Source organism: Python bivittatus, unplaced genomic scaffold (assembly GCF_059951505.1).
Source record: "Python bivittatus isolate LINGU-HERP-01145 unplaced genomic scaffold, Pbiv_v1 ctg000000_np1212, whole genome shotgun sequence".
In the NCBI taxonomy this organism is placed as follows: domain Eukaryota; kingdom Metazoa; phylum Chordata; class Lepidosauria; order Squamata; family Pythonidae; genus Python; species Python bivittatus.
Window position 1 is genome coordinate 4,153,051 of NW_028277028.1, and position 22,459 is coordinate 4,175,509.

The following is a 22,459-nucleotide window of genomic DNA, read 5'->3' on the forward strand; positions in this document are numbered from 1 at the left end:
GGCTCTTTCAGCATGACAATGATCCCAAACACACCGCCCGGGCAACGAAAGAGTGGCTTCCTAAGAAGCATTTCAAGGTCCTGGAGTGGCCTAGCCAGTCTCCAGATCTCAACCCCATGGAAAACCTTTGGAGGGAGTTGAAAGTCCGTGTTGCCCAGCGACAGCCCCAAAACATCACTGCTCTAGAGGAGATCTGCATGGAGGAATGGGCCAAAATACCAGCAACAGTGTGTGAAAACCTTGTGAAGACTTACAGAAAACGTTTGACCTCTGTCATTGCCAACAAAGGATATATAACAAAGTATTGAGATGAACTTTTGATATTGACCAAATACTTATTTTCCACCATGATTTGCAAATAAATTCTTTAAAAATCAGACAATGTGATTTTCTGGATTTTTTTCCCCATTTTGTCTCTCATAGTTGAGGTATACCTATGATGAAAATTACAGGCCTCTCTCATCTTTTTAAGTGGGAGAACTTGCACAATTGGTGGCTGACTAAATACTTTTTTGCCCCACTGTATTCTCCAGAATGCAGTTGGGACTATTTTTGCCTCAGGGAGTAAGGTATTCTAAAGAAGGGGAGCAGCCACTGAGAATATATCTTGATCTACTACACAAGGTCTGAAATTTCTCCTTGGCAAGTTTACTTTCTCTATCAAACTATATCACAGTTTTGGAAAAAAAAGTTTTGAACAATGATACAAACCCTGCACCAAATTACATAATATTTATATAAAGAATGGGGGGGAAATCACCATTGTTTTCTCTCTCCCTTCAGCAAGTTTCCGCTTCTTGTGAACGTGTTTGCTGCGTTCGATATCTGTATCACCATAAACATTGGACACATCCTCTATGAGAACCAGTGGAACTTGGTTTGAAGCATTTGACCCTGAGTTTAACATGAAAACACTATTTAACTCAATCAATTTTAATCAATCAATTTTATTTTGGTCATAGACCAGCATATAACCAATGGCATAGCTCTTAAGCTACAGTAAGTATAAAAACAAAAATCATGTTAATAACATAAAATAGGATGTGGATAGAATTACTGAGATAAAATTGCAGTGTGAAGATATTATAAACAAAGAAAATCCTTTGTAGTTACAGTTAATTTTACAACAAATAATCTAAATACTGTAATTGACTAAAACAATAACTATAAAATGGTATAAATAATACTAAAATTTATAAAAGACTACAAAAGTAATAAATTTTTATACTAACTTGTCGTATCTGATCAATTATTATTTGGTCACAGAGTAGGAAGTTAGACATGAGATTCACGCCTGATTAGGGATGTTACACTGTATTGTACAGATTGTAAAACAGAATTTAGCTGAGGACAATGAAATAAGATCAGATTGGTCTGATAGGAGCAACTTGAGATAGAAGGAGTCAGAACAACCGGGGTGTTTATCAAGAAACTGGGGTAATAGTTCCTGGTGAGCATCTGCATAGAGAGGGCAATATAAGATGACATGTCCCATCGTTTCAATTATTCCTCTGCCACATGGGCATAGTCTTTGATTGAGGGGAATATTTTGATATCTACCTTCAGTGATAGCTGTTGGAAGGGCGCTGAATCTGGCCAGGGATCACTATTTAACTCTATTTTTTCCTAACTGCTACAATTTGTTTATCAAATATATACTTCACCATGCTAAGTTTAGTGATGAATACCACAAATGCTTATGATCAAACTGTAAGCAATAGTACATGTTTCCTTAATTAAATATTTAAACACACTTAAAGGGCTCCATGTTGGGGAATGCTGCCATAGAAGAACTCCAAATCCCTGTTAGTTATGACAGTAACAGAAGGTAGTCACTAAAGTTTTGGCAATCAAATATTTTCTGCTCTCACCTCAAAAAGGGAAAAAGAACTATGAGAGCTTGCACAGACTATGATCATATGCCCAAAGCTCACATGGAAAGAAAAAGCTTATTTTTTTTTCTCCCTGCCAGTAAAGGTAGATAGTGCCAATACATATTGCAGTTATCACTAATTAGACCGATACTTTATTCCAATAATTTCATATGTCATAATTAGTTTTTGAGTGCTGCTTTCTGTTGGAGGAAGGATCTTCCATCATTATATAATGCACTTAATTCTACATTGATTAAATCCCATCTTGCATACAGCATCCAATTTTGGTTAAAAATATTTTTAAAAGAATTGAGAGAAATTGGTACAGGTTCACAAAAGGACAATGCACATGATCACGGGACAAGAAACGAAGACCTATGTGAAGGAGTACGTTTAGTCTGGAGAAAAGATGACTAAGAGGGGGAATAGGATAACATTCTTCAAACATCTGAAAGAACATCACCCATAAAAAGTGAAGACTTCCATTCCAGAATATAGAATGCAGAACAATGAACTTAAATTATAGAAAGGCAGATTCCAATTCAACATTAAAAAAATACTTTTTAGCAGTAGCAGCGGTTTGACAGTGGAATGAACAGAGAAATGGTGGGAACCTATTTAGGGGACAGTGGTTTCACATGCTTGACTTCATTTTTTTTAGTTACCTCACCATCTATTCATGCAGCATACCTAGAATCAAACAAGGTAGTACACTAATATGAAGTATGTGTAGAAAACAGAATGTGATCCCAATGCAAATACGTCTTTCCAAAACCCCAATACTGCTATTAAGTTAGACTGCACACAAAAGCAGTTCTGGCAAAGATGTCCAACGGGACACAGGAAGCGCATCATTTCAACACACCTTGAAAAAGAGAAGGCTGGATGCTGCTGACATACTGGAATGCATTCTTGAAGAAGACCAGCATTGTCGAATACACCACTTGGGTCTTGTACTTTGCATGAGCTTCATTATCATAATTACTTATGTATCTGCAGACATCTTTCATTTTCAATAATATGTCACCAAAGCTTCTGAGGATAAAAAAACATTCAGTTAATAGAATTTATAAATTACAATAAACTGAAGTACATTCCTAAAAATTAATTTAACAGAAAAACAGAAAACCAAGTCCTAATTATTTTCCTCTTACTTTATCTTTATTCTCCAAAAATCCTATCTGGAGTTAGGGAATCTCCTGAACAATATAAAACAAGGATGGCTCACGTAAGCCACCTAAAGGTGAGTATGGTCCTAAAATCCATTACATTTTTTGCAATCCCCAAAGGCTTCTCAGGGCACAAGCACTGAAAGCTGATGAAGTTTCTCTCTATTTTGAGTCAAGAAGCACACAAACATTTAGTATAAACATAATTTAATACCATTCAAAGTAAAAGAAAAAAAGAGCATTGGAAAATCCCTCAAAGTCTTAGTTCCACTTATGTGCCTGACATAGTGTTGCTCGTTATACATTATCACCTCATCCATTGTGGTTTTCAACTCTCCAAAAATGTTAAAAGCATCTCCTGCCCATCAAAAGGTTGCCCACTTCTCATGAGAGATTACCAGAGGAGAATCACCCAGGTTTAAGCAGAGATCTGTCCAGTTTGAGGTGATTCCACTCTCCCCAGTACCATTACATTTGTCCCATGTACCCTAAAGCCCACAATTTTTCAGGAAAGTAGGCACCTGAGGAAGTAGCTGGGACTATTTCTAATATTTCTAAGATCTGTTGACGTTACTAAACTTAGAACCAAAACATTTCTCTTTAAAGCCATGCACACTTATTTCAAAGAAAATTCTATTAAAATCTCTAATTTTCAGAATATGCTCCGTTATAGCAAAAAGCCACACTGAACTTCCAAGCAGTCATGCAGAAAACTATATGTAGCAATGATTTGAGGAAAAAAACAGTCCAATCACTATATATAAAGAAAACAATTACAGAATAGCTTTAGATCATTTTTTTTTCTAAATTCAGAAAGAACAAGTATAAAGTTTTAGTATTACTAAAATTTTAATACAGCTTTCTTGTTCCCTCAAGAGAAGTCTAAGCATTAGAACAGATACCCCTGAAGGTATCTACTATATGACTGTCAATCAAATCCAACAAACTGGTTCCAGGATAGGTAGTCCTTGTTTAATGACGATTGGGACCGGCAACTCTGTCACTAAGTGAAACAGTCACTACGTGGGAAATCACACGACTGAGACTGTGCTTTCCGTCTCCAAACTGACAAGACTAATCAGTTGCACACCTTCTGCTTTTGTTTGCCTCCTAACCACTCCACCACTCTCTGGAATGCTCACCCTGGCACTGGTATAATTAACAAGAATGGAATTAATGTTTGTATTTATATTCATTGGAGAGGAAGGGATTAAAAGAGAGTAAGCAGGCACACAATGGGGAATACACATCAAAAGCAATGCACTGGCACTGGCAGCCATGAGCACACTATGCAAACAACCCAGTGTATTCTCTTGCAATCCCTTCCTTTCCAGTCTCTCTGCTCTGTGGGGGGGACAGGGGAGAAAACAGATCAGACACAGGAGAGACTGCCTACAGAAATTGCTTGTCTCCAGGCACACAATGGGGAATACACCAGAATGTTTGTGTAGCACGCTGGCAGCATCCAGCTCTGAGCATGCTTGGGACTGCTGCCACCACCGCATTCCTTCCAATGTATATTCCCCATTGTGTGCCTGTTTATTCTCTTATAATCCCTTCCTCTCCAATCTCTCCACTCTGCAAGATGGGAAAACAAGAAAAGTCAGGCACAAGACAATGCGTACTGCCTGTAATGGCGATCATGTGACTGAGGACACTGCAAAGGTTGTAAATGCAGGCATTGGTCATAAAGTTATTTTTTCAGCACCGACGTAACTTCAAATGGGGCAGTCAGTAAGCGAGGACTACCTGTATGCTTTTGCTGCAGAAAGGATGTGTAACAGCAGGACTAAATTCAACTAACCCTAAAATATGATTCCAGCAAACTTTTACAGAATATTTAAGGCTGAAAAAATGTGCTATTCTTTTTATATATTGTTCTGCCAAGACAAATCAGGTCAAAATTCATCAGTTAATTAAGTATATCTTAAGAAATTAATAATTTATCAAACCTTCTTGCCACATCCATCTGCCATTCACATCTCACACCTACTATGGACAGTATTTTGAATATCCTTTCCCAAGGATCTGTAATCTGAGATGATTTCTCAGTCAGACCTTCAATTATATATTTCTGAGCACTTCGTTTGTTAGGGGACACAAGATCAGATGTGTCCTGTGTTCCTAGAAATGAACAGAAACAGTAGTTTAATTTATTATCAAAAATTAATCTAACATCGAACACAACTTTTGGTTCTCTCTCCTGCAATGTATATTTATAAGAAACACATAATGATGTGCAGCAATGTTAAGACCAAATATTGGCCCAATATCAGGACAAACATCAAGAAGAAAACAACCACTAAATCCCATAAACATTTTTATCTTTAATCTTTGTAATCCATAAAGGTCTGATTTCTCCACATACATTCTAACATATCCTTGACTGTGATTTTCATTAATCTAGCTCTGTTAATCTCTGCTGCCCCTAAGAGATCTGATCTTCAAAGACATTCTGTTCTTTTTCCCTTTCTGTCACTCATGATTTGAATTGTCCACTATAAAACCTCTTACTATATAGGCAGGACAAAGTACATATAAAACACAATACAATTATTTTTCATTTCTTTATTTCCTCAATTTCTTGTCCTTTCCTTTGCTATCACCTCTGTTATGTTTAAATTACAATCTTCTTGAAGCAGGAATTCCCTTCTTTGTACATAAATATACACCAAATAATAAAAATCTAGGGGTTTTAGATCAATTTTCTTCTGAATATCTCAAAAAGGATCTAATGCTTTCCTTTTATATTGTTTGACCGCATTGTCCTGAATCTTATTTTGGTTTAGAGAACAGTGATAATTTTTCAAAAGAATGCAGATTTTCTTATTGCCCTTTATAATTATAGTTTTCAGTTCTAATACTTGAGGGTGGGAGGGAAGAAACACTAAAAAATAAACTACCAAATAGGCTACTGAAGACTTTAAATCCTAAAACACACTAAGAACTGACATCATCCAAATTTCCACTCTATCACAAAATTTGAGGATGATGAAGTAGACAGGACAGAGATGAGAGAAATGAAATGGTAATCATTATATACAAATGAACCCGTTGATAAAGTCCCAAAACATACATTCTCCCTTACAAGATGCTACATATTGGCTAGGATCACACAACATGGAAGGTAAGGTTAAAATTAATGCTGTATAGCATACTGAGTAGTAACTTAGTATGTCACTTAGTCAGCCTTGTGTTGGCTTGGAAGCTAAGCAGGATTGGACTTGGTTAGTTCTTGGATGGGAATTGTCCAGGGAATATCAGAACTATGGGAAAAAGAAAAAGCATCTTAGAAGAAAGCAATGATAAATCACTTTCACACTGCTGCCATGGAATCACCAGGAAGTGAACTTAACTTGAGGTTCAGATCCTGTAGAATCCTAGACATTATCTTAGCATGCTGTGGAAAAGGTATCATAATGATAACCCAAAATATAGTTTGTTTCTTTGAGAGTGGCATACAGGTAGTCCTTGGTTTATGACCATTCATTCAGCGACTGTTCGAAGTTACAGTGGCATTGAATAAATGGTACTTACACCCAATCCCCAAAGTTACAGCAATTGCAGTGCCCCTGCAGTCATGTGATCAAAATCCTGGATCTTGGCAGCCTGCCTGCACTTATGACTGGAGGGGTGCTTCAACTCCCATCTTTGCCCTTTTGGCCACCCTGCACAGCAGCACTCCCCAGTTGCACTGGGGCTGAAGTAGAGGCCTGGGGCCTTGAGCAGTCTCAGCCAGCTGCCGCTGCCCCCAGGCCTCCACTTCAGCCCCACCGCCCCCACTGCCACCAAGGAGTGCCACCTCAAGTCCCACGCTGCAGCCAGACATCCCAATGCCACAGTGCAAAGCCCCAGCCGCCCCCACCACCCTACGCTCTGCCTACCTGTATTATGTGAACATGGCAATTCTGTTTCATTAACCTTGGTTTAAGATTCTTGAATAATATTCACATGATGTGTGAACCCAGCCACTGTTTTGAAATACATTAATCTCTCTAGTTTTCCATTTCTAATTTGTTAGTGCAATTTGCTCTAGCACTTTTACCTGGATACTGGTTTTCTGTCGGTGAAGATCTAGTCACATAATTAATATAAAATTCTGCAGCTTTATTCAGATACTTGTATAACAGACTGGCAGGAAGCCGTACATCAGGGTTGTTAATTATTAAGGGCAGAACATCACAAACTAAAAATGATAATGAAATCAAATTTAATTTGTCAGTTACCTGCAACATGTCATTATTTAACAAAGCAATATTTATATTCTTTAAGCAGAAAGCATTTAGTGACAAGCTATTTGAGATTCATTTACAATAACGTCCTGCTAACAACAGCTAAAATTAATAGCTTATTTAAATTAAGCAGCAAACAGACACTCTCTCTTGCTCAGGCAGAAGAAAATGGTTCTTCAGAACTGATTTTTCTGCAAAAATGGATATACAAAAAATACTGCATTACTTTACCACAATGTAAACATTTAAAGATGTAATTAATTCACTTATGTTTGGAATAACTGCCCAGAGTCACTGGGAGTTGAGTGGTATACAAATTAAATAAATCAATAAATCAACTGCATTTTTAATATTACAGGTAGTCCTTGGCTTATGACAGCAATTGGGACTGGAATTTTTATTGCATAGCAACAGCAGTCCCTGCAGTCCTGGTTGCCATCGTTAACCAAATCCCACTGTTGTTAAGTGAGGATTTATTAAACTTCCTACCAGTGGGTGGGTGAGAGGGCAGCACAGTGTGAGTGCAGAAGGACTGGAGGAGGGTGTGCGGGTGGGGAACACTTACCACAGCAACTTGCAACCTTTCCTGCTGGCTTCCCCATTGACTTTCTCAGGAAGCCAGCAGGGAATGTTGCACATGGCGATCACATGATCGCGGGGCACTGCCACTGGTTGTTAAGTGTGAACCAATTGCCAAGTGCCCAGATTGTGATCACATGACCGCTGGGGTGCTGAGATGGTCAGAAGTCCAAGGACTGGTCATAACCACCATTCATTCAGCGCTATCATAACTTCGAACGATCACTGAATGAATGGTCACAGATCAAGGACTACCTGTAGAGTTTCTTTCAACATAATGGTTTTTTTACTATGATTCTGCTGCACAAACATGTCAGGATCATTATTCCCTGTTCCCAAAGAGCTCATAATAAAAAAAGGATAAAGGAGCTTCAAAAAAAATTAATTAAAGTGCCCTTATTATTCCCCATTTCACCAATGTGATTCTAAATCTTCCTCTGGGGGAGATGGGTGGCATATAAATTTAATAATAAATAAAAAATATTTTAAAAAATATTTAAATAATTTTCATCATGTTCCTGTCCTATTTATTTTTCTAATTGCACTGTCAGTTGACAAACAAAAGGAAAAGACAATCAGGGGACTCAGATGTGTTAATTTACTCATACAACTCAAGCAACATTATATACAAGCAAAGATTTTAAAGATTTCACAACTAAAATTATCACAACCTTCAATGTGTAAAACAGTGCAATATCTTGCTTTTTAGTTTTGGAACGAAATTATATCCTTACCAAATAATTTTCTAAAGCAATTAACTGGCGATTCTTGATCTTCAATATTTTCTGCTTCTAACAATGTTTCCCCAAGGCCCACCTTTGCAAAATTTAAATAAAATCAAATTTGTTATTCTTTATACATGTTTTCCAGTTTCCAACATTTTGCATAAAGAAAACTGAAGCGCTCTTTCCTCATTTCTTAGTACTACAAAACCTACAGCTATATTAACATGCTATGGACTAGCACCGTCAAAAATATCTGAATAAGCAAGTTTAGGATTTCTTCCTTTCAAAATAAAAAGGAAGGAATATGCACATAAATCTACATTATTATCTCAATTAAGCATTAGGATAACTTATTTTCTCTACATTTTATTATGAAATAGGCTTAAGATCATGTTCCCAATATTGGTTATTGCTGCTAGAAACTGCCTTTATTTCCATCCTACCAATCTGTGCTTTCATCTATTAATGTGGTTCAAAATACACACACATTCATTTTGTGAAGCTTCACAACATTTTAAAGAACACACATGCAAGTATTTATGTTTATGAAGATTCTCAGTCATCCAGGTGGAATTGTCTGGAGGTTGAGTCATGGCAACTGGACTTCTTTTCTTTTTGGTAGAGAGGTTTCGCTACTTGTCCAAGCAGCTTCTTCAGTCTAAAAAAAGTTTTTTTTAACTTTTTTAGACTGAAGAAGCTGCTTGGACAAGTGGCAAAACGTCTCTACCAAAAAGAAAAGAAGTCCAGTTGCCATGACTCAACCTCCAGACATGCAAGTATTTAGCATGTAATCTTCATTTTCTTACCCCATGCTGAACCACAGTCTCAGGAAAACGCCGTAAAAGCAAAAGTAACATTTCTGCCCGTTCTAAAGTATTGAAGCACTGGTCTGTGGCTTTTAATAACATTTCACATTGAACTCGGCCTGGAAGAGTTTCAAATAAACCTTGAAAGAGAGGGTGGAAGGCAATAATGAATTAATGGTTTTGAAAGGTAAGACATAGGTAAAAACTGGAAACAGAAAGTATGGGTGTGAACATGGGAGAAAAACTGGCATAAAATCTGAGGAAGTTCTCGACACATTCGCTTAGGTATTTGTTTCTGTGAAGAGAATATACTTTTTCCAGATTTATTTATTTATCATATTTATATACTGCCCATATTGCAGAAAAGTGACTCTAGGTGGTACACAATAAAAACAGTCGTAAAACAAAATATTAAAACAAGTACAATTAAAAAGACATCAGCAATATTAATAGCAAGATAGAAGGAAAAAAATGATGTTAAAAACAATGCTGCCATCTCACGAGATCACCATTTCCTTGAGATCCCCAAGCCTGCTGACACAGCCATGTTTCAAGGGACTTCCAGAAAGATATCAAGGATGGGGACAATCTGAAACTCTTTGCAAATGGGACCCACAGCATACCTCTTCTGCCAGACCTGGTAGAATTGGCAGATGTAATAGGGGGGAGGTGGTCCCTCAAATAACCCAGCCCCATGCCATGAAGAGCTTTAAAGGTTAAAACCAGCACCTTGAATTGGACCCGGAAGCAAACTGGCAACCAATGCCACTCTCGGAGCAGAGGTATAATGTATGCTGTTCTAAGGACACACATAACTGCCCGCATTGCTGCATTTTGCACCAACTGAAGCTTCCGGATACTCTTCAAGGGTAGCTCCACATAGAGCGCATTACAGTAATCTACCCAGGAGGTGACCAGCGCATGAGTGACCATGAGTAGAAACTTCCAGTTCAGGAATGGGCACAACTGGCGCACAACATGAAGCTGCAAGAGTCACGCAAGTCTAGCAGGATCCCCAGGTTGTACACCAGGTTTGTTTGGGGCAGTGCAACCCCATCCAATACCAAAGATGACACAGCCCCTGAACAGAGGGCCCTAAAACTCAGAGCCACTCAGTCTTGCCAGGATTCAGCTGAAGCCTGTTGTTCCCCATCCAGGCCCCCACAGTCTCCAGGCACTGGGATAGGATATCAACAGCATAGCTTAATTTGCCAGAGGCAAAGAGGTATAGTTCACCCTATAGTGAAGGATGATATCACCCAGCAGCTTCATACAGATGTTGAATAGAGTCCTGTGGGACTCCACAAAGTAGGGGCCAAGGGTGGGATCTCTCCCTTCCAATCACCGCCAGCTGGAATCAACCCTGGAGAAAGGAGGAGAACCAGCACAATACAGTGCCACCCACCTCCAATCCCTGGAGTTGATCCAGAAGGATACCATGGTCAATGGTATCGAAGGCAGCTGAGAGGTCAAGCAGAGCAAGGATGGATGCACATCCTCTATCCTGCTTCCACCAAAGATCATCCAAAAGTGCAACCAATGCCATTTCCATCCCATACCCAGGTCTGAATCCTGACTGAAAGGGGTCCAGATCCAGAGTCCTCTGAAACTGCTGCACAACCACCTTCTCAATCACTTTCCCCCAGAAGGGGAGGTTAGATACTGGACAAAAGTTATCCAGTATGGTGGGATCCAGGGATGGTTTCTTGAGGGGGAGTGGACCAGCAGCTCCTTAAGGGGTGGAGGAACAACCCCTTCACTCAAAGAATTCACCACCACTAGAACCTACCCACACAACACCCCCTGGCAGCTTTAGTTAGCCAGGAGGGACATGGATCTAAAGAGCAATAGGTTCTCAGGCCCAATAGGTTCAAACCATTCTCTGATAACAGGGCAAGACTCTTCCCCAGGAATCTCCCTAGGACCTGCAAAAAAGCTGGCATCCAACTGAGAACAAATTTGAGCAACTTTGTCCAACAGATGCTATGCAAATTCTTCCGCGTGGCCTTGTAGGGGGATCTCTGACCAAAAGGGCAGGTGTCACCTGAAACAAGGCTGCGGGACAGCTATCTGAGGATGCAATAAGGGCAGAGAAGTATTGTCTGCTCCTCTTACCACCACGAGGTAGGCCTTAATAGTGGCTCTAACACATGTTCAGTCAAGTTCTTCCCTTGTTGAGTGCCAGAGATGCTCTATATGTTTCTTCTCTTGTTTCATCTCCCTCAGTTCTTTCATGAACTACAGAGTGTGATGGGATCCATGAGAAGGGAGAGGTTGCATAGGCATGATCCAATCCAAGGACTCAGCAGCCCTCTTATTCTAAGCAGCCATCAAGGTTTCAGATGGGCCATACAGCAGACCAGAAGGAACAACCCCCAGTTCCCTCTGAAATCCATCAGGGTCCATCAATCACTGAGGGCGGACCAATTTAATAGGTCCTGCCTCCCTGCAGTGGATAGTGGCACTGAGAAACCCCATAGTAATCAGGCCATGATCTGACCATGATAAGAATGACACTAAAAGAGTGACACTAAATTCCAGATCACATTGCCACTGCTCTAACAGGAAAACCAGATCAGGTGTGTGACCACTGTCCTGTGTTGGGCCCTGGATGATCAGGGATAGGCCCATGGCTACCATGAACTCCTGAGCTGTATGGCTAAAATATAACCACAGTTGCATTGAAGAGGAAACTCCACACAATATAGTGGGACTTACTTCAAGTAATTATTTTAAGGGATTGCACTGTAAAGAGCTTCTGGTAAGACACAAGTAACTTACTGGGTAGGGCAATTTAGAAGAAAAGCTACTACCACCTTGTTTCTCAAAGCCTTCTACAAATCAAACCCATCAAAACACTAGTAAATTATTTAATTGTACTGCAAGGAATTTAATTGTAGAAGAAATGTATACCTTTTAAAAACTGTGTTTGCTTATCCTGTGAGTCATTTCGTAGTGCTGATGTGATAACACTAATCTCCCGCCATACCACTGGTTGATCTGGAAAATTTACAAACCTGAAATAAAGAATTGGAGAAGAGGGGGAATTTCTATTTGAAATCACACAAGAACAGCTGAAATTTTGCTATGAACAGCATACTATTAAAGTGAAGGGTTTTTCCAAACTGGTCACATTAACAGCAGTACAGGTTATCCCCGTAGATGACTCAGCTCTAGATGTAATTAACATTAACATTTTAGAAAACATAAGTTAATATAACATTTTTAACAGCAGTACAAGTTATCCTTGTACAAGGAACAGCAAAAAATTTAACTGTCCAAAGCATCAATGTTCAAGCAAGTAAAAAAAAAAAAGAATATGAAGATGACAATGCTACACTCAGCTCTAAATGTCATTAACATTAACATTTTAGAAAACATAAGTTAATATAAACCTTTAAAGATAAAGAAAATTTTTTAATAAGTTATTTAAATCATCAGTGTTAATAATCTCTAGTCAATTCTGTATAAATACCACTGTACCCAAATAATATAATGTACTACTTGTATTTTATAATAATTCAATAAGACAATATATTAAAAGAAAAAAGAATAAAAACTCAGGAAGCCACCTACAGTCTTTTTATATAAAAGTATCTATAGCATGACACATTCCAACTGATATTATCATTTAAACAATTTCTTCTAAGAAATAATGTGGATGAGGTATATAATTTCAGTTTATTGTCATAAAATGGATTATGACACTTCTATGCTAGCAAAAATGTTTATAATGAAGAATCATAATGAAAAAGCTACAAGCTTGAGACATATGAAGTTTTTGGTTTTCTATGAACTGATAAAGCTCTCTTTTAACAGAGGCCAACCCAGAAGCTTCTAGGACCCAAAGCAACATGAAAGTATTCAGTATTCTCTCCCTTACCAGTGTTCCCCTACCTTTGAAGCTTGAAGTTCCATTTAGCCACTCCAGTTAACAATTCCATTACCTTGTTTTTCAGAACCATCAAAATATCAAAACATGTTGGCAAATTCCATACATTAATTACACACTGTGTGAAGAATTTTCTTTGGTCCATCCTGAATTTATTGTTCATTCATATCATTAGATGACAAATTCTATCCATGCCATATATATGTTAGGTATTTTGTCCCCAAGGTATCAGTATTTGGATCCAAAGCAGGAAATGTACTTTGGATCCGATGTGGATGCACATATTATACTTGTCAGTGACAGCTAAAAGAAGCCTTGTCATTTCCTGGTGGCTACTGTGTGGTCCTAGGAAAATGCACATTTTCCTAGCATTGCATGGGTGCCATGAGATACCTGAAAAAACAAGGCTTCTGACAGGTACAACAAGCACGTCCACGCTGAATCCAAAGCACCTTTACTGCTTTGGATCTATCTGCACATCTTTATTTCATTTCCACACCTCCACAAACTTAAAACTAAAAGAAATCTTATGAGATCCTACTTGTCCATCATATTAGATTATTACAGGTAGTCCTTGCTTAACATCCATTCGCTCAGTGACCTTTCGAAGTTATGACAGCATTGAAAAAATGGACTTGCGACCAGTCTTTGAACTGATGACTGTTGTAGCACCCCCGCGGCCACATGATAAAAATTAGAGCCAGCCTGCATTTATGACTGCCACCTGCTGCCCCCCACCTGACCTTCACCATCTTCACCTGCTTCTCCCCTGCTGGGGAGGAACCATGGCTCTGGGGCTACTTCCTTGCCAGCCACCCATCCACCCTCCCCCAGCCCCTCTATGCTTGCACTGCCCTGGCCACCCGCACACCCTCACACACCCTCCCCCATCCAGCAGCAGCCACTTACCTGCCTGCTGGCTTTCTTGTAAGCCACTGGGACTTGCAATTTCCTGATGGCTTCCCCACTGACTTTGGTTGTCGGAAGCCAGCAGGAAGATGCGAGAAGGTTCTTGCTTAACAACCTGCAATCCTCACTTAATGAGGGCAACGGGCACTGCAGGGATTGCTGTTGGTAAGTGATGTGGTCACGTGACATTGCACTTTATGACTGCATCACTTAGCAACAGATATTCCAATCTCAATTACTGTCATTAACAGAGGACTACCTGTATGGTAAAAAAGATTAGCACAGAGAAATTTCTTACAAAAATACAAAAACACTTCTCTCTATTACAAAACCAAGACATCCTGAATTTATCTTCAAATTTCTGAAAGTACACAAATGTATGTGAAACCTAGATATTAACCTGCATTAAATAACAGATTATGTGCAGAACAGATTTTGAGACAAATGTTATGCTGCTGGAAATGTCCAAATTTTAGTCTGACAGCAAATAAAAAACATGAAGTACAAGCTCCATGCCTGAGAGGCGTCATAACAAACTTGATCACAGTCACACAAATATCTCTATAAAATGGACAGTAAAGGAAGACATTAGCATAGGCATTAACCAAATTAAAAGTTATGTCTGCCATAATAATGCTGTAGGAAGGATATTAAACCAGACTAACATGAACGACTGGCAATTTCAGCACTGTAAGAATGGAAAGGTAAGAGGCAGGTATGAAACTGGTCAGAAACTTGCATTTTTATAAAGGTATATACCAAATGTGTCATTTAATCATTCTTTCAATATTAACATTTGAAGGGGAAAAAATCCAAGATAAAAATTAACTCACTAGCACCTATTTCCACATTGAATTAAATTTGTCGTTCAGAATTAATGGAACAAAATCTACTAGTATAAAAAAATTAACCATAAGCTGAAAAAACAAAACAAACAAATTTGCACCTTTGCTGAAACAAGCCTTACCTCCAGGTACAGGACATTTGGAATACATTGCAGAATTGCAAGAATGAATTGTACAAATTTGGATCCTACTATCCCTAAGAGCATATATTCCTTATAGGACCAAGTCTGCATTCTCTAGGAAAACTGGGTTAAAACTTTTACCTTTTTCAAAGAGCAGGGACATATTAGCCATGTCTTGGTGCAGAATATAAAAGTAGCAGCCATACTTCTCTGAGGACTCAGTAGGAAATTTGAGATATGTACCTCAGATTTCAAAGCTTGAAATATAACTCACAGATATTTAAAATGCTTTATTCATTCAATTGATTCCTATTTATTGGCACCTGTAAGGTATTTTTCCTCAAAAACTATAATTTTGGTTATAATTACAATAAGAGGCAATTGCTTATAAAGCTATTCTCATGTTGATTAGTTTCAGAGAGGAGGGCTCAGTCATCTGCACATAAGAGAATGTATCACATTTTATAAAATAGATCAGTTACAAATGAAGTAGCTATCCTATCCATTCAGTCCTTATTTGGGGAAAATCCAATAAAATACATCTTACATGTCATATAGCAATCTGCCTGCTGATGCTGTTCGCTCTGCATTCCTCTCAATGGAGTACATCTCATACTAGGAAGCAAGAAAGAAGAGTGTGAAGAGACAGAAAACAGATCCCTGCACTGAAAATTTTGCATATTTTTTCTACCTTAGCATAACTAAAAAGAGAAAAAATGAAGAACAAAAGCATTAACACTAATAAAGAGCCATTCATTCCATCACATTAAAAGTATGGTGTTCCACAAGTTTCACTGTAAGGTTTTCTTCAATGAAGTTCCTCAATTACTAACAATTGGGTCTAACCCAATTAATTGTTTTACAAGACTACCGGAAAACATTAACTGAATAAAATGGGGTGGTTAGGGGATGGTGCTCTTAGATTTCATTAGGGAACCCTACATCCTCATACTGTAATATTCTTTTTTACTAAAAGGTCTCCTCTCCAAATAAATTTATTTATGAAGGCAACCCTTATATCACCACCAATATTATGTATTCTTTATGTACCAAGTTCAGGCCATGGTTGTAAACATCTTCATTTTGATATGCTTCTGGATCCAGTATTTAAGGTTTAGACAGGATTTGTTGCCAGGAGTGGCTTTGCCCAGTTCCTCTAGTGTACCAGTCTAATCCCTTTCTGGAAAAGATCACAGTCCTCTGTGCCTTAACAAGCTATTGTTTAGACAACAATCCAAAAGGACTTAACTTCTTCCCATGCCATTTTCCTGCTGAAAATAACTCTCCCTGGTAGCTATGAGGGAATAAGCTTCAGCAGGAAAGTGACCTCAAAGAAAATTGTTAGGTTAGGTTAGGGGACTTCTCTGCTACTGAAAAGGAGAGGAGGCAATTCCTTTATTAATGTAGTGCATATCAGTATATAACAGGTTAGTCTAGAACTGGAGAGATGTTAAAGCTCCTTCTGCCTTGCTGACTTTAAACACTATCCAACAGGCATTATATCAGTGATAGTTATCTGATGACAGAGTTTTGGGTGAATGAAAAAAGGGGAGAAAGAGAGGAGATACATTGGCCCATGTACATTGAAACAAATGAGACAAAAGTATTAAAATATTAGGATAACTACAACACATATTCGTTTATTTTTTAAAAATAATACAACTAAATTATATTACACGAATTTAAAATCTACTTTTAATGCCAATTCTAACCCTGCAATACAGAAGAAAAGGACAGGGGACAACCTGTTGCTCCTTCTAGTGCAGGAAGCATGAATATTTAAATAGTGAAAGCAATAATCTGACAATCCGTTTTCCCACAGAGATTCAAGTCTGAAGGAGTACGAATTGTTTTTATTTCTACGAAAGAAGGCAGGAGAAAAATACCAAATAATATAACTAATACAATCTTGGATTTCTCCACTAAAGTCTCTTAAAGGAAGCTTTTTCAACATTATCCCTTCACACAAGGAAAAACGCCCGTCAAAGGAAGCGGAGACGCTGCCTCCAAATGTAAAGGACAAATGCTTCCCCGCATCTCTGAAAAGCGGCAGAAATGCGGTCGGAGGAGGTGGGGCTTGGCGGGCGCAACGCTCCAGAAAGCAAGTATAAAGGAGGCGTTCCTGACACCAACCAGTCAGCTAACCAACCAACCTGAATGTTGAAGTCCGCAGGATAGAGGCTCCGCGCGGTGATAAGCCAAGCCTTGGCGGCCCACAGGTCTCCTTGGACTAGCTCCCGGGCTCGCTTCACTAAAAACTCGCAGTCGCCCTGCGCCGACATTTTGCACACCTTTAGAGCACCGCGCATGCGTACATATAGTCCAGTAAGGGCCGAGAATCCATTACTTCCCAGGACCAATGAAATCGATGAACAGTTCTGCGCATGCTCAATAACTGAAGTGAAGCGGGGGTTTTTTATGGAACGAAGTAAATGTACGACGGATTGAATATTTGATTTTCGTGTTACGAGCCTTTCAGATTACTGTACAAACCACCCTTTCTTTTCTGAAAATACATTTCGCGAGTGATACCGTTCACTGCTGTAGCTCTGAAAGTATTCCCTGGGATTTTGTGCCCAAATTCTACTAGCCTCCCCTTCATCAAGCACCATGCACAATCGGTTAATACTGTATATGAAGTTTCCGGGTGACTTTTAAAAAGTAAAAGATTTATTAAAATAAGGAAAGATTTAGAGGTGGGTTTATAACGCTTCTATTACCTTTTGGCCAAAGAGATAAACTACTGTCTAATCCCAGGTACACTTGACATTCTGAACCTTTTCAGGGTTTTGTGCACTCTTTTGCTATTTACAACATGCTTCCAAAACATGACCATGATTTTAAAGTAAAGGAATTTCGTCCTATTTGTGATCATACCATGTAAGTGACAATTTACAGACAACTGCGTTTTAAATAGGTAAGTATATTCAGTCAAAGTACTTTACTTTCTTGATTCAGAGAACCTCAGACCATTTGCAAGACATTACAGTAGCGATATAGGATTCAAAGCAGAGTTGAGACCGCTTCCGAAGTTCTAGCGCAGGCTCCATTAACTTGGGGAAAATATTACTTTATTTTTACTAACTTCTAATAACTGAAATGTAGCATTTCATTCATTAATGTATGTAGGCAACAAAATAATTTATGACCTCTAGACTCCAAAAACGTTTGTTGATTTCAGTAAATCTCACTAGCTAAAATTATATCCTAAAAAAGGTATTGCCTTGTTATTGATTTAATGAATTGATAAAGCATATAAATAACTATATTACATATTTGTTATTTTTAATATTTTGATAACTGTATTTGAGCATAATTTTTCTTTGTAATACAATCCACATCTATGTAATTTTATTTTATGCATCTTTCTTTTCCCCCCCATTCTTTTATTAACTAAATACAAAAAACAAATAAAAAGAATACACAAAATTATAAAAGAAGACAAAAAAAAGAAAACTAAAAAAAGAAACAAAAACATACAGGGCATATGTTCACAGACATACATACATATATAAAGTTGTACTATTTCAGCGTATGGAAGCAATAATTCATTACAATCATCCATAACTAATCTATATTGATATTGATTCATAAATTGGTGGTAACATCAGTTCTTCAGATCACTGAATAGTTGAAGCCATGTTTTTCTTTCCAATTATGAACAATAAGTCTTTTAACTCTAGGTAAGGTACAGAAAATCCACTTTCTTTGTCCAGATATCAACTGCCATGTGATAGGAATAAACTTCAAAATAATATGAGTATCTGAAAATATTGAATCTCAAAGTTGAGTTAATGCATGTAATAACTTCTTTCCCAAGTGGAACAATTGTTGGACAATGTAGAAACACATATTTAAATAAAGCATTAATTTCATTGCATCTCCAGCGACATAACCATTTACTCAGGTCTTTTCTATATAAATGCAATGAATTCATTTCTGAAATATTTCTTGTTGAAAAAGATGTGATTCAAAATTTATTTAAGTTTTTGGTATTTTTTAAACATTTTTAAATTAGTAAAACATGCAAACAAAAAAGTAAAAACAAAGGAAAAGGCGACATACATGCATAAATGATGGTTATAAAAAGATTTTTAAAGGTTTTTTTTTTAAAAGCAAAACAAACAAAAAAGATTTTTAAAATTATTTTAAAAGGGTATTCAGGTAGCCCCCCTCTCTGGCTGTTGCAGGAGCAGTTAACCACTTTGCCAAATTTAACAATAGTCAAATTCATCTTCTGCAGATACTGTATATTTTGCCTCCATTTTCCTGTCTCACTGATTTCCCACTTGATCCAATCAAGTGACCAATCTGATTGACCAGACTTTGGCTAAACAGCAGTCTTTGCTCTCTAATTTAGTTAGGAATTATTTTATCTCAATTTGCTCTGCTTCCTCTTACTGATTGCTAGTGTATATTTGGAGGTGACTATGCTAGTACTAGCTCAGAAATAAGTAACTGTAGTTTTGGAAGAAACAAATTACCAGTGTGCTTTGTTCTGCCTAATTTGTACTTAAGGTATTTAATGTCCTTTTTATTTGGAAGGAAATTCGTTTTGGAGTTCTTTTCCTTGTTGTAATTTTAAATTTGATAAATGTTCCCTTGCAATGTAAAAAGCAAACTACTGTATCACTTAGATCTCTTTCAGAGAACATAAGTTGAAGATGAGTGCTGCTGGTCGCCCTGAGATGCATGGACCCCCCCATGTCCCCGTCATCCAGAAATGTCTAGAGTCACTGCTAAAAACAGCACCATTAGTCTGTGAAAAGAAAAAGAAAGGAGGAGGAGGAGGAGGAGGAGGGAGCAAGCTTCCTTCCAGTCAGTGGAAAGGATCTGCCAAATTCATATTGGAAAGATCTCCTCAGCCAAGGGCTGGCCAGTTTAACAACTCAGTTCCCTGTTCTGATTTGCACACTGAACTCTTTGACAGAACAGAAATGTACCTCTCCCTCCCCCCTCTCATTTCCTCTGAAAGTTGCCTGGGGCATTTGAAACTTGTGGGATTCTGCTCCCCTCCTCCCCATCAGAAGCAGGTTTATGTGATAATATTCTTCTTGACCAGTTCATTCCATGAAGCTGCCTTTTCCCTTTCCTGTTTTCCATGTCCTAAAACTGGAAACAAGCACAAGTTTCTTACTGCAGATCCAGATTAGAAAGCACGGCGCTTTGCAACCTAGTGACAACTTAGCAGTACTCATGTAGCCTGTGAGAAGCTGTCTTTAGTGTGGATTAAAAAGAGAAAGATTTCCATGATTTCTGGAGTGACTTATGCAAGATAATAAATTATCCTTATTTTGAACAGCTTGGAAGAAAGCCACAGCTTGTGACTTCTGGAAAATAGCATGGGCCAACACAGATGAATGTATTCATGGTACCTGCTTGCAATATTGTAAGTAACAAAGCATTTAAAAAGTTAATTTTAATTCTTTACCTCTAGTAACTTTGGTATTCTGTATGTGTGCTGGTATGTATTTTTTTTAGCAAGAGTTATAGCAGATGTTCATTTCAAACTTTTTTCCTTTTTGGCTTCCTAATCAAAACAATGCCATAATTTTCAATACAAAAAAGATTACTCGCTTATAACTAAGGTACATTTATTAATATTTTTTAATACAATCAAGTTAAAATCAACTAAATATTTTAAAAATATTTGTATTTTAATTTAAGATACTTTCAGAGAAATATGCATTTTTATTCAGAACCAAGTTCTCCTGTGTTCCGTGATTTTAGGATAGTTGCACTAAAACTTAGGATATTATTGTCTGCAGCACAGAAAAGACTTCAAATTGTGTAGGAGATTTTGAAAACCTGTTGCAAATTGATCATACCTTTTTGGTGACTGGATTTTGGAGATTTAAAAAGATAGGCAAGGGTAACAAAAATGTTTTCAACTTTTCACCGATGTGTAAGTTTGTATCAAATACATTTTTATTAAGCATGCATAGCTATTTCCTGTAGTATTGAGAATATAATCCATGATTTATAGAATGTTAAGAATTGGCCCACTTAGGAACCATCATGCCAACTCCATAGTTTCCATAATTATGTACATGCTTCCTGGATTTTGGCTGTTCATAATATGATTGATTGTATAGTTATGAGAGAAAAAACACACATATTTAGATAACTGTGTTATCTCAGATTTCACAGAACAAAATGAATTTTCTTCATTTTATTGCTTTGTTTGATGTAAGAGAAAAGAATCTGGATGAGGTAAGCATATGACTAAAATATATAGGAGTTATGGGCCAAAATATATGTGGCAGATTTATATAGTCTGATTTACAATTTGTCTAGGTTTCAGAGAGAGAGAGAGAGAGAGAGTCAGTGTAATGTTAAGGTATACACTTGATTTTAGCCAAAAAGTCAAGAAGTACAGTTGCTGTAAAAAATTGGCAAAAAATTATTTAACATAATGCCTTGGATGGGACAAGCTTTCATAAGGGTTTAACAGTGTTTACACAATTTGTATTTGAGCTTTTATTGAAATAAAGAGGTATGTATAATTAAGGTGATGGACTAGCACTAGGGAGACCCAGGTTCTAGTCCACCCTCAACCGCAGAAGCTCACTGGGAAATTTTGGCCAGTCACTCTCTTTGAACCCAACCTACTTTACAGGATGGTTATTGTGGGAAAAAATAAAAGAAGAGAGTGCTGTCTATACAACCTTAAGCTCCTGAATGAAAAGGTGGAATTAAAAAAATCTAACAAATGATTAAAATGTCCTAAGTGCCAAAAAAATAACTGAGAGACAGTGTGGTGTTAGGATGTGGGTCTAGGACAGCCTAGACCAAGGAGTAGCTGCCAGAAATCTTGTAGGGCTGCTGTGAAGATTATTCTAGGCACCTGTTGGATAAAGTTGCTTAGATTTGCTTGGAGTTGGAATCCAGCTATACAAGTCCTGTGGAATTACCTGAGGCAAAGTCATGCCCAGTTATCTGGGGAGAGTTCAAACCTGTTGGTCCTGATGAACTGGACAGGGTCCTCAGAGCTGTGAGCTCAGTCACCTGGGTCTTAGATCCCTGTCCCTTCTTGTTGATTAAGGTGTCCTGGGATAGAGCAGGTGACTGAGTTTATGCAGCTGTGAATGCTTCTCAGCAGGAGGGGGTAGTTCCATCCTCCTTGAAGGAGGTCTGCCCCTTCCTTAAGAGATCACCACTGGATCCAATGGACCTAGACAATTTTCCTCCAATCTCCAACCTTCCCTTTTTAAGGAAGGTTGTTGAGAAGATGATTGGCTTACAGCTCCAGAGAGCTCTGGAAGAAGCAGATTATCTGGACCCTTTTCAGTCAGGATTCATACCT

The 22,459-nt window shown here is 38.0% G+C and overlaps 2 protein-coding genes across 5 annotated transcripts in view; one reads left to right on the top strand and one right to left on the bottom strand.

The window, feature by feature from the left end:
• Positions 1-17,462, bottom strand: part of INTS10 (integrator complex subunit 10) — a 50,619-nt gene extending 33,157 nt beyond the window's left edge. For all 3 annotated transcript variants that reach the window (XR_015795183.1, XM_007431324.4, XM_025168619.2), the window contains exons 1-9: positions 17,307-17,462; positions 15,701-15,768; positions 12,299-12,402; positions 9,386-9,525; positions 8,589-8,670; positions 7,089-7,229; positions 4,996-5,167; positions 2,740-2,909; positions 761-894 (exon numbers count right to left, since the gene is read on the bottom strand). Coding sequence is in view for 2 of the 3 variants with exons in the window: in XM_007431324.4 (XP_007431386.2) it covers positions 761-894; positions 2,740-2,909; positions 4,996-5,167; positions 7,089-7,229; positions 8,589-8,670; positions 9,386-9,525; positions 12,299-12,402; positions 15,701-15,768; positions 17,307-17,462 (1,167 nt within the window). In the remaining variant the exon portion in view is untranslated. The remainder of the gene's footprint in view (positions 1-760; positions 895-2,739; positions 2,910-4,995; positions 5,168-7,088; positions 7,230-8,588; positions 8,671-9,385; positions 9,526-12,298; positions 12,403-15,700; positions 15,769-17,306) is intronic.
• Positions 17,463-20,132: 2,670 nt separating this feature from the next.
• CSGALNACT1 (chondroitin sulfate N-acetylgalactosaminyltransferase 1) overlaps positions 20,133-22,459 on the top strand; it is a 32,279-nt gene continuing 29,952 nt past the window's right edge. The window contains exon 1 of one of the 2 annotated variants that reach the window (XM_088136068.1): positions 20,133-20,542. The gene's annotated coding sequence lies outside the window, so the exon portion shown is untranslated. The remainder of the gene's footprint in view (positions 20,543-22,459) is intronic. The other variant, XM_007431330.3, reaches the window with a different exon arrangement.